At 35.7% G+C, this 16,863-nt stretch overlaps 1 protein-coding gene across 9 annotated transcripts in view; it reads right to left on the bottom strand.

The window, feature by feature from the left end:
• RBFOX1 (RNA binding fox-1 homolog 1) overlaps positions 1 to 16,863 on the bottom strand; it is a gene marked incomplete at both ends in the record, with an annotated part of 253,772 nt that overhangs the window by 29,025 nt on the left and 207,884 nt on the right. For 6 of the 9 annotated variants that reach the window (XM_079542960.1, XM_079542964.1, XM_079542965.1 and 3 more), the window contains 2 exons: positions 1,006 to 1,070; positions 9,652 to 9,691. In XM_079542960.1, coding sequence (XP_079399086.1) covers positions 1,006 to 1,070; positions 9,652 to 9,691 — 105 coding nt within the window. Of the gene's footprint in view, positions 1 to 1,005; positions 1,071 to 5,081; positions 5,125 to 9,651; positions 9,692 to 16,863 lie in introns of all 9 variants that reach the window. The other 3 variants (XM_079542961.1, XM_079542967.1, XM_079542968.1) reach the window with 1 other exon arrangement.

Genomic DNA, 16,863 nt, shown 5'->3' with positions numbered 1-16,863 from the left:
GATTACAAGGGAAAATTTTCATAAATGAGGAACTGAGAACAGTGACCTTACGTTCCACTGTTGTTGTGAAGCAAAATATATGCATGTATTTATCTTTCACAACACGCATCTTGCCTTCATGATTGTACACTCTTCAAAGACATGAAAACAGTTGTAAAGATTCTGTCTAGGGTACAATTTCTGAAGAACCAGTGGAATATTCCTTCTTTTCAGTACTAAGTAATGTCCAGACACACTGCAAAGATGGATGCATGTTTAATTTTATGCAATCTGACAAAATCCTGTTCTATTGGAAATTTGCAATTTAGACACCAACATGAAATGGGCCTTGATTTTCATCTTGTGAGAAGATGAGTTAATTTATACGACATCACTTTTGCTTTATGGATATTACGCCTCTGTATTTTTTTCTTACGCATGTTTTAATGATCTGTTAGTTCGGGTATTCCTCTCATCAATGTGGCTTACATTTTGAAGACAAAAGCATACTGGAGAAGAAGCATAACTATTTTTTTTCCCAGTATTTCAAAAAATCACATGCTTAGAAAGAAAGCAAATGGAAAAAATATATATATTTTTTTGCCTGGGATAGTTCAGGCTTAGATGCAGTTCATTCCCAATTTCCACTGACTGAAATAACATCAATAAGAACTAAGGGCACAGCTTCTAAATCAAATGAAATAATACTCCTAAGACAAATTATGATCTTTAGTAGCAGATCGTCATGAAGCTATACGTATATTTATCTAAATTGTACAAGGGTCACAGACATTAACTGGATGATGTTCAGCTTGGGAATGTGCACATCTCATGCCTAATTCTCAATTAAGGCCTAAAACCTCTCAATTTATGGCTATTCATGGATTATAATAAAACAGCCTGTTTTGGATATCACAATTATCTGCAGAGCAACAAGACAGTTATGAGACTTCAACAAGGCAAATTTATAGAATCATCTTTGACTTCCACTGGTCAGATATTTATTAGCAATAAATGAGATCTTACCTGTCACTGTAGGCAGCTGCAGTGGCAGTGGCAGGCTGGGCATACCGGTAGGCAGCATAACCACCCTGAAACACAAACTCACATTCTAACTGGATTGCTATTGTAGCTTAAATGATATTTTGCAAAATCTAGCAACAACCGATTGGAATATTACTGTCATGCTTTAAGTTCAGTTAAAGGGTTAAATACATTTGGCCTATTTGAGTGAATTGTTAAGCAAAATTTATCATCACCACAAACATGTTAAGATTTGTTCCAGAGATGTGAAGAAAGCAATGAACTGTATTCAACAGCACAGTTTTTAAAAACACAATATTGTATTCTTCCACAAGTTTTCAAGTAGCAATTGTTCTTATGACTGCAGTATGTGCATATTAACAAAGCCGTGTTGAACCCAAACGAAAAACTATACCAATAATTCTTTTTTTTTTTTTTTGTGGAATCTGTGTGTGTATAAAATATGATCTATCATACCTGGTTGATTAAATCTATGAATTAGAGCACTCAATTAACACTCAATGTTATACAGGTTTCCAATTTATACTTTTAATTATAACGAAGAAGGAAAATTCTCTTCTTCCCTGAATTAACATTCAGTTGTATGTAACAGTAATTGCAGCTGTTCAATTAAGCAAACAGGACAAACAAACACACATTTGAAAGGAATTGTGTGCAGTGATGCATTGATTATCAAACTGTGAAAACAGCAGAGCTTCCTGTTCAATGGACCACAGTGTTATATCAACCATTTCCAAATGATCTCAGCATGCCAATTAACAAACAGAGGCCAGTCTTCACAGATAACACAAACATGATTTACGTTCCAATTAGAATTCACCACCCCATAATCCTCTGGGACATGGGACTCGGCATTTCCTCTCCCACCTTTCCCCCCACCTTAACAAAGAGTTGAGAAAGAAAGCATTAGGTCACTCAGCTTTGAAGAAAATTTCTTCCTTTCCTAAGGGTGAGCCCTTTCAATGGACGGATTTTATTTTTGAAGACTGCATTCATACAAGATAATGTGCTGATCTGTAAAGCACGTAGGACTAGTAGAACAGGCTACCCTGTCAACCCTTACCATAACAGTAGTAGAATTTCACTGGGGATACTTCCATGAGTTTTCTATTTTAGTTTTGCAAATGAAAATCATTAGAAATTTCAGCCTTTGAATTATCAACACAACAGAGGAACATTCTTTCTGTCTTTTTCAAGTGCTCACATAAGAAATAGCACATTTACCTTCTCACTACTGGTCAGCTCCTTGTCAGAAGCAATCGTGTCACACAACCACTAGAAAAAGACAGGTGCTTTCATAATACTATATATGCTGTGCCTTTTGTAGAAACTGCTTCACTGTGCAAGCAAAGAAGCACTGAGAAGAAATACTTTCTCATTTTAGATCATTTGATTTTTATAAACCAATAAGAGGCTATTGCTGTCAAAAAATGTATAATAGGCACATATTGCTTGCAGGTATGTGCATGCAGGCAATCAGATGTCAAGCAATGTCACTGAGTGCAAACTGAACCAGCAAACAGTGAGGATGAGCACTTGGCCTGGGCTGTTCTACAAGGAGAAATGTGAGAGATTACACAAATTCACTTCTTCTCTCCTCCAGTTCTTTTCAGAGCTAAAATGAGTGTTGTTTTTGGTGGTGGGGGTTTTGCCATGGCTTTTTTCTCTTTGTTTGTTTGTTTGGAGTGAGGGCTTATGTAAAGGAGTTCAAATGGGAAAAAAATAAGACGATATTAAACTTGATAAGCTTGTTTTCATTATCCTCTGAAAATGTGTTGTAGGCTACAAGTTGTTTTATGTTTCTGTTAGACACATGCACAACTCCTTTGATTGTCCTAGTAAGTGCATTCCTAAAAACCTCCATTTATATGCAAGAGGTCTCTTCATTTCAATCCAACTGCTCAGATATTGATTTTCCACCCTGGTACAGTATTGAAAATGGGTCACCACCAGAAGTATTAATATTTCAGTGTTCTTAATCAGACTAAAATGAGGCAGGCTGTTCATGCATCAGCTGGTCTTAAACCTACAGATGGCAGGCTCTGTAAGAATTTTATTTCTTTCCTTTGAGTACCACTCAAAATTGGTCAGTTTGTGAAGACTGATCATTTCTTGTTCAAAATCTGCTTTCCCTACACATGAATTACATTCCTTCAGTGCCTGCATTTTGATTTGCTTTCATCAAAGAAATGCTGCTGAACAATGAAGGTCAACCCTGAATTTTATTAAGCTGCCATGGATTGAACAATCACAATTAAATTTGTGAATGTTCTGGAAAAAAAGGAGTCTAAAGCAATAAAAAGATACCTACGTTATAAAATTTGTCTGTTTTCTTTTTTTTTGAGTTATAAATTGCAGGATAGATTTGAATATCAATGAGATCGTAATTCTCTACAAGTCTATGTCACAATTTCTTATTTGTAACATAAGCTATTTTCATTAATGATCTGCTATTAAGGGGGTGTAATGTTCCATTTGCAAGTCTGCAAATGACAAATACTGGGAGGAATGGCTGATAGGCCAGAAGGTCGTGCTGGTTCTCAGAGGCATCTGAGCAAGTTAGTATAAGTGAGTTAGCAGGAGCCTCATGAAGGTCAGCAAGTGGAAGTGCAGAGTTCCACCCAGAGAAAAACCACCCCACACCAGGACACGGCTGGGGGCACCCAGCTAGAAAGCTGCTTTGTAGCAAAGGTCCTGGGGGTCCAGGCAGACATCAATTTCACCATGAACAACGTGTCCTTGCTGCTTAAGGTTAATGGTAACCTGAGCTGGATTAGAAGGAGCACTGCTAAGAGATCAAGGGAGATAATGCTTTCTAGTACTGGTGATGCCTCACCAGTCCTCTCCAGTATAAAAGTGACATGTAAATACTGGACAGAGTCCAAATAAGGGGCACAAAGATGATAAAGGGGCTGAGGGACTTCTCCTATGAGAAAGAAGCTTAGAGACCTGGGGCTGCTTAGCCTGGAGAAGAGAAGGCTCAGGGGGATCTTACTAACATGGATAAACCCCTAAAGGAGAGTGCACGCAGGACAGAACCAGCAATGCCTCATACCAACACAAGAGACAATGAGCACAGAATCTAACAAAGGAGGTTCAATCTGAACACCAGGAAGCATTTTTTCAGTGAGAGTGACTGAGCAGTGGAATAATATCGACCTCCGGCCGTCTCTTCCAACCTCAAACTTTTATCCTCAAATACAAAATTAAATGTAAAAACATTGTTAGGGAAATAATTTTACAGCTATTCTGAAGCTTTGGTTTGGTACAATTACTATTTTACTTCAATTACATCAGATCATAGAATTATAGAAGCATAAAATCAGAGAATAGCTTGAATTGGAAGGGACTTTGAAGGCCATCCAGTTCCAACCCCTGCTGTATGCTGGTTTCCAGCTACCAGATCAGGCTGCCCAGGGCCCCATCCAGACTGGTCTTGAACACCTCCAGGGAAGAGGTATCCACAGCTTTGCAGGGCAGGCTGTGCCAGCATCTCATCGCTCTCTGAATAAAAGATTTCCTCATAATATCTAATGTAATTCTGCTCGCTTTCATTTTAAAACCATCCCCCCTTGTCAGATCCTACATTTTAGAATTATTTTGGTTTTACTTTCCCTCAGCAAGTAAATAAAGTATCTGACTTATGAATTCTTAATTAGTAAACTGAATTTATATTCAGCTAAAACTATTAAAAATGTCTACTCCTTATCTACACTCCTGTATTTTCTACTTCCAAAGGAATGATATCACAATGCTAGTACAGCTTAAGTTGCCTGAAAAAGTTAAGTACATATTGAAGTCAAAATACTTGCAGTCCAAATATACACATGTATGTCACTGGCATAATATAATGAATGGAACAACTTACAATGAATGTTGTACTAAACAGGACGTGAAGATATACAATACAACTGGAAATTAAAGGCAGTTGGTAGATTATTCCTACCATTTCTACACACAGAATCCATATTCTCACTGAATAACTTGAGGATTAGTATGATTTCACAATAGCCTATATTTAGCCTACTGTGTATTTTCCATCAGTCAGCATGTCATACCTGTAGTAACTTATTGCCATACACAGGCTCTTGCAATAATGCTCTATAAAGAAACAGAAATGCAATGATTTCAATGAGTAAAGGAAGGATGGGCGTAGGGATGGAAAAAAAGATGCAAGCATGGAATTTGGAGAAGTTCCCAAAACTACTTATTAAATAGCTTCCTTTCAGTGTTCCATACATCTCCACGGCTCAAACAAATTGAAAGAATTGTGGGATCGGTGCAAGATCACTAGTCAGTTGTTACAGAGAAATCCTCATCAGTTTTAGCTGCATTTGCAGAAATTTTGGATAAAATAAAATGAAAATGAATGTAAAATCAAATACATCCAAATTTTTAAATAAAATCTGTATGTGTACTGAGTATAATTTCCACAAAAATAAGTTACACATTCATAATTTACAATACCATGTATATGTCTGCACTTTCTCCTGAAATAATGAAATTTTTATCTTGATCTCAGATGCACTGACAGTGTTATCTGTAAACACATCTAGATTATATGACTTAAAGTGATGCCTATTTTCCATTATTTTTTTCTATTAATAACAGTTAATATTCTATATGAATGTTGAGAATATTTTTCCTCAGTGTTTACTTCCTATACGTCCTTTCACTCCAAGTTCTTGAGATATTTTGCATACATATTTCTATTTTTAGGCATTTGTGGTAATCCCAGAGGTATCCGTTCCCTCAGATAAATTATTGGTAATGTATACAAATTAACAGCACATAAATGAATTCTAATCCAGTACAGTAGTCAGGAATGAGCCTGCATTTTTTCAAAATAGTGTTTAAATCACAAATAAAGATCAGGGAGATAAAGACATTGCGTCATTAGCTCTCAGAACGTTCGAAAAGGGAATCATGGAGTGTTCCTGTGGACAGAGCATTAGGAGGAGCCACACACCTTGGGACCCTGTTTGCCCATGAAAAAGACATTGCTCCATTCATTTTATTTCTGTGTTGTATCTCCTCATTTTAAAAGCACACAAAAAAACCTTTTCTACTTAAAAGAAAAGACCTTGGTACTAACTACATATCTCTGCTTTTCACATCAGAACAGCGTCTTTCAGGATATCAGAGGGCACCCATCCAGCAGGAAGGGAGTATTGCTTAGATAATTGATACAGTTTAACGAATGTGCCTGCTTTCTGCTTGGAAAGTAGACAGGTGCTCCATCCTCAATACCATCCTCTGCATTTGAGCTAGAGGAGATGGTGTTAGCTGTTGAAAATATCCTTCCAATCCCTTGCTCAGAAAGTATGCCTTATCTCAATCATTAACTCAGAAAAAATATCTTTCTATGTAGGTATGAATTATCTTGGACCCTTACCAGCTTTAGTATCAGAGGTCCAGAATCCTTAGAAAAAGTTAAAAAATCATACAGTGAGCCATGAGACTGACTAATATACACAATTGAACCACACTAACACATCTGAAACTGGTGATGAGAATTTGAAGTTTGCACTGTTTCTTAGCCTCTCCACGTTTTAGTTGTTTATCAAAGACTGACATGTTCTGAAAACATTCTTCATGCCAACAGTAAGAAAAAGGAATTGCAACAAAGCAATAATGGAGCACTATCATTTTAACTGTGCATTTCTTCATCTGTTACTATTTTTGTTTCATTTTGTGGAGCGTATTTTCTTATTTTTTCAGGTGTCAATCTTCATCTAGGAACTTCTGTATTTGCTGGCAGGCAACCTTAATTCTTTTTTAATGACTTTTTCTCTTAGTGAATCAATACTTAATTTTAAAAGGTCTTCCTTTCTTCCTAATCATCTCCTTTATTTTCCTACTTAAAGGCACATTTAGAAAGGAATTCAATAGCTCAGCTATTTCAGAGACACTATTACATTTCATATCGCACCGTACGAAATATAGAATATATTGTATTACAAACAGTCATGGGCCTGGATTTTCATTTTTAGACTGTATTTTCCACCTATTTTTATATTGCTATTGTCTTCTATGCCTCTGGTTAGTGTTAAGCAGCTCTGGTTATTTTCTGTTCTTGTTTCACCCTGTTGTTTTGACACAGTCAGTTTAATTCCCAGCTTCCCTTGCACAAAGGCTAGCCACCAAAGGCACAGTCCATACCACTGTTGTTAATCAGTGTAATCACATCAGAATGAAATCTGCTTTGATATATTTGTTCATGAATATTGTTTATTATAACTTTCAGCAGTGTTCCTTTGATTTTGTTTTCTGTATCGTTTTAATGGCTCCTTTCTCTCCAATTTACTATTACAACCTATAAATTTAAAATTTTATTATTTCTCTTTTTTTTCCCACAAAGCACTTGTTCTTTCCCAAAGCTTCATCTCAATAATTAAAATCAAAAGCTGAGTAAAATTATATCATAGTCAATTGGGATTTAATAAATAACTTAGTCTGCTGCAAACTGATACACTGAGAACTAATACACTTCATAATAAATTTTCTTTCAGCTTATACTAGTTCTCTCCTCCTTTCACCATCAAAATGTTTTGGATGGAAGAAAGAAAAATCTGAAGAAAAATGAATTATGAACTAAGAAGCCATGAACGTTATAAAATAATAGATTTCCACAAGAATGTTTCAATTATATGAACTTCTGTAATCATTCTGCTGCAGTAAAAGAACTAGGAAATGCACTCAGAAGTACAAAGCTGCAACTGAGTCTAAACCGGTGTGGCAGCATAGCTATCACATTTTTAATTCACTTGAGTAGTCAAAACAACAAGACTGAAACTACACTAGAAATCAGTAATTTTTCCAGTATCTTCCTCATTGAAATTTCTTTCTGCTTGGAAGAAAAATGTTCAAGACTATGAGAGGATGAAGGACCCCTTAAAATGAAACCATTTTGTCAAGCACCAAAAGAGACACCTTGCTTTGCGGCAACAGTGGTTTCCAAAACCATGAACTGTTACATAAACATTTAAGTCCAAACTACACTATCAACATTAAGCAATACTAAGGTGAACTTCTTGATGCCTTTTAGATTTTCACGTTGGGAAACTGGGCAAAATGGATGTCACAGTTTGCAGAAATATGAAAACTGGAAATCAGACTTGATAAAAATTTAACACTGTATTCTGTATAGCTCAAAAATTCAATAGCAATGCATTTAGGTGAGACTTAAGCAGCTTACTAGAGTAAGCTTTTGACAAATAAGTTATTCTCACGTGTCACTAACAATATGTTACAGATAGAATCCCTAAGTTCACATAGAATTTTAAACTTAAACTGTTAATTTATTTTAAAAATATTTTTCAACTTCGCAAATTAATCATCAGATGGGTATCAGCTTTTTATCAAACCAAAAAACCAAAACCTACTTCTTCCATAAGTTCAAATTGTTTTCCTTTCATATAAAATGTATTCAAAAATACTCTGTTCCTTTAGAAATAGCTCTAAAAGATTGCTGGTAATAAAGACAAGGAATGTTTCCTAGCATTACCTAGTGAATTTTTAATGTTCAAACCAATTTCACCTCATCCATCTCTTTGTAACTCAATAGAGACAGAAAAACATAAGCACAATTAGGATATAGCATGGATATGTCTGTTGAAATAAAGATACCTGGACCAGTCTGCTATTGCAAAAATAATAACAGATGTGAAAGATTACCTTATTACTGGTAATGTATTTCATAGCCAAGCATTTTTACAAAACTGTAAACACAGGGTGCAAAAATTATTTTAGAAGCCTGAAATTCAACCTCAGTCTTAAACCTCTTGTATGCTCAGATGTAAGTAGCCTCTCTTTATATATTCAAGGTAAAAAACTTGAATATTAGTACGAAAAGAAGTTTAAAAATATCTTTTAAAATGAAATTGGTGACCAATGAGCTGTATACATTTCAATGAGAAGCTGGTAATTACTATCCAAGGCTATCAGTACTAACTAACAAAAATAAGCACTTCATACAACTTGAGCAATCATTATCTATTTCATTTAAATTGAAATATGTGGATTTTAAAAGAGCAGTCTACAGAAGTCTGTTCAAATGACACAATAGAGAGACACATCTTAAACTTACAGGTGTAATTAAGCTCTACCATGGCACATCCCAAATGTTGCTGAGATTTGAGAAAATTTACTTGAGTGTATACCTCTCCATACTGCATTTTCATACCTCAAGTATCATTAATGCTTAACTAGCCTTGTTTGAAAAAGAAAAAAAACAAAAACAAAAACAAAACAACAACAACAAAACACAAAAAACCAACATATTTTGGGGGTTGGCAGAAGAATGTTTCTGCTTTATTTTCAACTTCTCTTAATACTTTAATTTTGAAGGGAGACACTCCTCCACACACAACCATACATGCACGCACATATTTTTCACATCTTTTTGCATTTATTCAACATTTGATTGAAGAGTTAATTCAGCTCCACTGAACAATGATAGATGTAATGAACAGAAAGGTCTTCCAATGTGAGAGATATTCTTCTCAATTCCTTCTGACAGGCAAGGGATGGTAAATAGACAAAACAGAGTCAAGCTAGGCAGCAAACTTGTAAAAAGAATGACTCTGGTAATGTACAAGGACAGCATGCACATCAATGAATACTTACATAAATGTCTGCACCATAAAATCCATCCTGGTATACAACACTGCAAGGATGCACACACAAAGAAAAACATCCATATTAGTGCATTTCCACATGCAAATGCCACCAACCCCTGCACAGCTGAGGTTAGTCTTGTCACAAGAACACAGGGAAGGGGGAAGGAAGGCACTCTTCACATTGGTTAAGGAGGTTGGTAGCAATTATCAGAAGTGGAACTGTACAGAACTTTTTTTTTTTTTTAATAAAAGTATGCCAAATGCTTAGTCAAAAAGAGGTGAAACATGAAGCATGGCAGAATTGGAAAATACTTCTGGAAAGCTGTTTTTCCCTTTTTGAAGGAAAAAATTTGAAAAATTGGCAGCATTTTTTCTATAGAAATTTTCACAGGTCCAGTTCTGTGACCTGTTTTAATTGATTTAGAAAATGTTATTTCCTGAAATAATACTTTCCTGTCCTGTAATTGTCAGCCCTCTAAAACAAAGTGGTACTCGTCACGACTTAGATGGAGAACAACACTAAAAATAGGTTATAGGGTGAGGGAAATGTGTGAAATAATTGTACTGATGGAATTCTATACCCACTGCTTCAAATCTCAATAACTAATGCACACACAGATGAGAGTATTCATAGGTACTGCTTTGATAGACATTTATGATAATGACAACAGGTCTCGTTAAAATGGATTAACTCTATTCTTATGAGAAAAGTATTAGCCTTTCTCACTGTCATTTTACCACCCTGGCAAACATGCCCACAGTTGTGAGCTACCGTGATGTTTTAGTTGGATACATCACTATTTCTTGTCTGAAAAAATGTAGAATTGTGATGCAATTAAAGATTGCTTCATTTCAGCTTAGACAAATTCTTATTTTAATTAGCTCAAATTTTAGATTCTAACCCTCCAGGAGAAATGATAGAATATGACAAGGATGGTTTAAATCATTACACAAAATAAAATTGGAAATATGTAACATCAACACTAATTACACACATTGTAGAAGTCCAGCAATTTTGTTTTGTTTTGCAGATCTACAACTTAAAAACTTCTGTATTTCTAATACAGAATCAGTCCAAGCAGTCTCAATAACTAAATATGAGAGCACTCAATAGGTTATTTGCAACAAAATTCTCAGTTTGAAATATTAGTTTCTGGAATAATAGTTATGAAGTCGCTAGCCTAAGCTGTTCTGCAATTTCTAAAAGAATTTTCATGTCAGAAATATAATTGAACAATTGAGGTCAGTGACCAAAAACCACCGGCATGAACTAGTGACTAAGTCAGATTCACTTGAGAAAATAAAAAATGTGCATACATGTACATAAACTGAATTACACTTCATCAATGATAAATTTACAGTGGCATAATGTATGAAAGCCTGGCTCTACTTATGTCAGAGTGGCTGGCATTCACTTTGGTTAAGTTCAGATATTTACTTATATATTTTTCCATTTATTTGGTCTGCAGATTAGAATATGTCATATATGGCCTACACAATTTGTTAACAGAAAAAAATATTACTTATCTTGCAGTGTACCTACATTTTGGTTTTTATATTCTAATTCTTTTAAAATATTACATGTTTGCGTAAGACCTATTTGCGCGTAAGAAGTACAACATTCCACATGACTGCAAGATAGAATTACACAATCATGAATACACATACAAATCATATACAAACAATGCAAAGGTTAATGCAGGCAGAAGCCATTTTCAGGAATTTCATATAGGAAGTCTGTTTTTCAAATTATATGCATTTGAAAAGAAAAAAAAAGGCATATTTATTCCATAGACAAGGACTCCATTTTCTAAATAATCTCTGGACAAGATTACACATTTCTTCATATACGAGGCCAAACACAGTCTCCACATCCAAAAAGATGCCACACAGATCAGTGCTGTTGTACAGTGTGTGAAATTATTTAAGGCTTAATGTAACAAGTCTAAAATTATATATTTCTGTGTTCAATAAACAACTCAAAGCAAGATGTTATTTACAATAACACAGCATGAGAGCTAAACAAAATTAAGATAAAGCTCTGTTTGTTTTTTTTCTTTGTTTGTTTGTTTGTTTTATAAATAATGTGGTTTAAAAATAAACAACAATCAAACAGTAGTGGTTATACTCAGAACTTTTTGCAAGAGGTTACTGAAAAAATGAATAAAAAAATGTATCATCTTAAAAGAGCATCCAGGTCATGCAGCGTTCCAGAGAAAAATCATTCTTTCTTATTGAAGTTCTGATGTTTCCCAAGATGACCACTGAAACACTGATAATAAATCAGTGCACAACAGGAAGACTGAAGTCCTATTTTATTTCTAACAATAAAATAAAATTAAAATAAAATTAAAATAAAATAAAATAAAATAAAATAAAATAAAATAAAATAAAATAAAATAAAATAGAAACAAACTGTTTTCCTACTTACTAATTCCGGAGATCAGCCTCTAGAATTGTCAGAGACAGTCCAAAATAACTGCTTCAGAACCAAATGCCAGAAATAATTATCTCCATTATCATTAAATTCTTTAAGTACAACTACAGAAATGCTGAACAAATGCAAAGTTCTGCTGCAACTCTTGAGAGACCTCAGAGGAGCAGCACATGCCAGATCAGGTCAGTAAGTTCTAAGGGAAGCTGCAGCTCATGGAGAGCTCACACTGAAGCAGTAGGAAATCCCCTCAGTGGAGAGGAAATCTTGCAGACTGATTGCAATCCCCCATTTCCCAGCCCCCTACATCCCTCCACTTGAGTAAGAGACAGAGGAGCATGGAATGAAGGAGTTTAATTGAGACTACGAAAAGCGAGATACAGACAATTAAGTGTTATAATTTTTGTCTTTGCTTCTCACCACCAACCCTATTTTATTTAGTAATCAATTAAATTAGTTTCCTGAAGTCCAGTCTGCATTGACCATGAAAGTAATTAGCAAGTGATCTCCCTGTCCTTATCTCAATCCATGAGCTCCATCTCATTTTCTCCCTGCATTATGCTGAGCAGTGGGAGTGAGGGAGCAGCTGGGTCTGACCATCAGCCAAGATCAACCCCCCACAGAATTTTCTGTATTTTCTTTCTCCTCTTGGTGACTTGTGAATTTGTAGTGGAGATGTCAAAAGATGAATATAGACTGAAACACTTTGAATTCCCAAATGCAGCTGGATGTAATCCTGAGTAGGTTAGTTCATTTGTCTAGGTCTTACTTTTACATATAATGCTCAATCATGTACAGACGGAAACTTATTTTGAATTCCAGCTCAGTAGCTGCTGAACAAATGTTATACTGGAGGAAGTACTCAGCACTAAATGAGACACAAATGCATGACTACCATTAAATATGGCTAGTATTAACACGAAGACACAGAAACAAGCAAATGAGTATAACATTTGTAGGCAGGACATGAACTATGAAAAGAAATCAGCTAATTTTATCTGATTTCCTCCTTACACTTTTGTAGTATATGTTGAATATGAGACCTGCTACTTCTTACGATTTTTTTTCTCTTAACTTTCTTCACATTGTTGTATATTTTCAGACTATCTCTTCCATTCACTGTCACTCGTTGACTCCTGTGACTGAATCTTATCAGGGGAGTCAAATAATGTTTTCTAACAGAACGACTAAGTATAAAGCATCAAGAACTACACTGCATTTTTCTTTCCTCCAGTATATGATTTTCCAAAGGGTAATTTGCTTGACTCATCATCCCCTTTTCTCTCTCTGAAGTTGAGCACAGAGAACAAGTAAGTCTCAAATCTGGGAAGAGAATGAATGCACCACAGAAGAACCCATCTTGCCACAGCTCCTTTTACAATTTATATTCAAGAAGTTGTCCTGGAAGCCACATAAATCTTGAGTTCCTTGTCAACTAATAGAGGGTCTGGAAATAGCCATGTTATTGAAATCTGAATTACTTCACTCGGGACCGTGTGATATATTAATGCATTACCTGGAAGCATTTAAAATAACAAATTTGGGGAAGTTATTCAGTTGTATTTTATAGGGCTAAGAAAAACAGAGAAAATTGAAATTTTGATTTAATAAGAAAACACACATCTAAATAACATCATACATTGCAATCATTTCCTAGAATTCTTTTTTCATAGATATGAAACTGTTTTCTAACCAATAATTAAACAACTTTGCATGGGTTTAAGTGCTTTGGATGCCCACCTGTGTGACTTACTGTAGAGAACCTGCTTTAGAAGTGGGGCTGTACTCGATGACCTCCAGAGGTCCCTTTCTAACCCCTACAATCCTGTGATTCTACTTTACTCATTCTCTGTGTCTTAAAATATTTCTTGTTGTAAATTAATTAAGACAAACTGCTTAGTAGTTTAGAGTCAGCCTTTATAATATTCTATAATGAGGACCACATCTGTCTTCACTGCCATTTTTATATCCTCAACTTGGGTTAAATAACCCGTCAGTGGCATAAGATAGTTCTCAAGTGTGCAAACCTTAGTTCAGTAACTTCATGCCAGCTGAGTGCATGTGGCCCTCAGTCATTCAAACAATCTGCACAAGTTAACAAAAATAGCGTAAAGCAAATTAAGTGCATGGAGTAACTGAGTCAGCGGAATAAACAGGCATTACAATTGTGATTGAGCCACTGCAACACGAATTGTGGTTACAGTGCATTATTTCTCCTCCCTCACAATTACAAGAAAGCATCTGAACTAGAATTCTCCACTTCGATTGCTGGTAGTCACTTTCACTGTCTAAAACATATTTTCCAGTTTTTGATCTCTGCTGAAATTCCTTCATATACCCTTCATACAAAGCTTTCTTCATGAAACAAATAACAGATGAAATTACAACCTTATTTAAAGTAAACCGAAGAAAGAAGATGTTCAGCACTCTAATTATATCACACAATATTTGTTCCACATTTTGGTTTCCTCTTCCTCAGCATTCATCTCAATGTCAATTTCTACTGCCATTACGTCTACTTTATACCTGCTACTATTTCTCTCCTTACTCCCCATATGTATTGTCTTATTTGATTATATTTTTTACTTCTGTTTACACATGAAAATATATTTTATATCATCTCTTTCTTGATGAACAAGTTCTCTTGTTCTAACAATCCACTAGAAGATTTTTTCTAATACAAGCCTTTGACTCCCCCTGCCCTTCTTTACCTTCATTTTACTCATCAATCTGCAAGCTCTCTGCACGCTGCAGATGTGATCAGACTAGACTCTCAAGTTTCCAGCTATTAAATAGAGTACAATGACATACTTCACTTGCCCATTCTCAACAGTTCTCATTCTCTGAGTTCATGAGTTCATTAACATAACGCACAACTAAACAAGAAGTAGGACATTCAGGAAGTAATCCTGCGACATGTATCTGCTGCCTTTTCTTCTCAAAAACAGTCAAGTTCATATTTCTGTGTGTGTTGGTTATTTTTTCTTCTTTTTTTTCCCCTTGGCTGACTATACAAAAGTTGAGAGCTCCTTCTTGCATTTCTTCAGAAACTAAAAAAACTTCAGATAACAAGGGATTGTTATGCTTCTAACCCAGAAACATGAAAGAAATAAAAACATATCGTTATTCCCTCTTCTCCCACAAAAAGAAGTGAAGATAGCAGCTACCTCCCTATTAGGTTCATCAGAATTAGATGGAGTGCATTGGAAGGATGCAAAGTCATCACATACTAAACTTCTGAAGACCTTGAGGCAAATGATGCTGGAAGAGAAAGGCTTTTCATTAGTTTTAACTGCAATACTAGCAGACATACAGTGCTGGACATTAGCTTTTCTTGGCAATTGTTTAAAGACAGAACACCACACTCATCATGTTTTAGTATTTGGCAAATGATTTTTAAGAATGCTGACCTACTAGTTTCAGCAGAGTTCCAAAGCAATTACAGGGTACAAAATCACATTGTTTACTTTTAGTCGTCTGCTAGAGAAAGCAAAACCTGCTTCCTTCTCCTTTCTTTTGGCAGTCTACGTACCGCCATCTGCATCCAAAATCTGCCATACAACTACTTTTTCTAGCAGCTTCTGATCGAATAGAACATTCCTTAGACTGTTATTGGACACTGTGTAAATAAAACAAATAATCTTAGAAAGAAAAAGATCAAAGCAAGACTTTTTTTCACTGATGTATTTGCTTTTTTAAATTTATCTTTTAAATAAAATAATTTCATCAACAGAGTACAGAGTGAGAGGGCTGTGTACCAGTCATATTGCCACTAGCCTGTCTGTGTTTCAAGCTTGTCTGATTGATTCTGATATAAGCTGTACCCCATACCCTGCTCTGCCTTGCAGTGTGCAGCCTCACCTCGAGCACTGGGTGCAATTTGGGCACTGCAATACAAGAAGGACATAAAACTATTAGAGAGATCGTTGTGGATTCCTTCCAACTCACACTATTCTATGATTCTATGACAAAACACTATAAAACACTGCTTAGTAGCCAGAGAGAAGCCTGAAAGAAAGCACGAAGAAGAGTGACCTCCAAACCTCCTACCTGAAAGCTGATCAGAAAGGACCATATAAAAGGATTTTAATCAAGTTAGTAACTGCTCTTCTCCTCAAACAAGTTAACAGTTTTGCTGTGAACTACACAGACAGGCAGGTCCCTGAGATAAGCAAGAAATAGGTTGTAGTCACAACCTCCTGAATTGGCAGGCTTGCCTTCCATGCACTTCTCACACCACATACATGACCACTTCTTTCTCTTCCTCCTGCAACATAGCCTTGAATTTAAGATTTCCACCCAGCATAGACTTTCAGAAATGTAAATGTTCTATTTTCTCACACAAACTAAGCTTCATATTATCTGTTTGAGTAGAATGTTATGGTACAGAAGTTGAATACACATAAAAGGTGAAGAGCAAGTTACACATTGTAATATTTTAAGGTATTAGAAATGATTGATAAAAATGAAGTATTTTAAATGAGTTACACGAGACTATCTCAAGGAATTACTGAAATGCCTCACTCTCAGATAAGAATTCAATAAGTATGTACTACGTATTTACTTAATTTTAAAGTGACACATGTCCAACCCGTAGCCCACAGGCTGCATGTGGCCCAGCACAGCCTCTGCTCTGTTCTGCCCCCTGCCTCATCATGGCGGCACCTCCTGCCCGCTGAGTGGCCTGGCCCAGCCCTGGACACCCAGTAATCGCTTGGCAACTGCCAAAACATCAACAGGCCCAAGACAGTTCCTCCTCACTCAATGCATCCCAGGTGAGCCAAA

The sequence above is a fragment of the Tetrao urogallus genome, assembly GCF_951394365.1.
Source record: "Tetrao urogallus genome assembly, chromosome: 15".
NCBI classification, from domain to species: domain Eukaryota; kingdom Metazoa; phylum Chordata; class Aves; order Galliformes; family Phasianidae; genus Tetrao; species Tetrao urogallus.
This window is presented reverse-complemented; position numbering and strand designations above follow the sequence as displayed.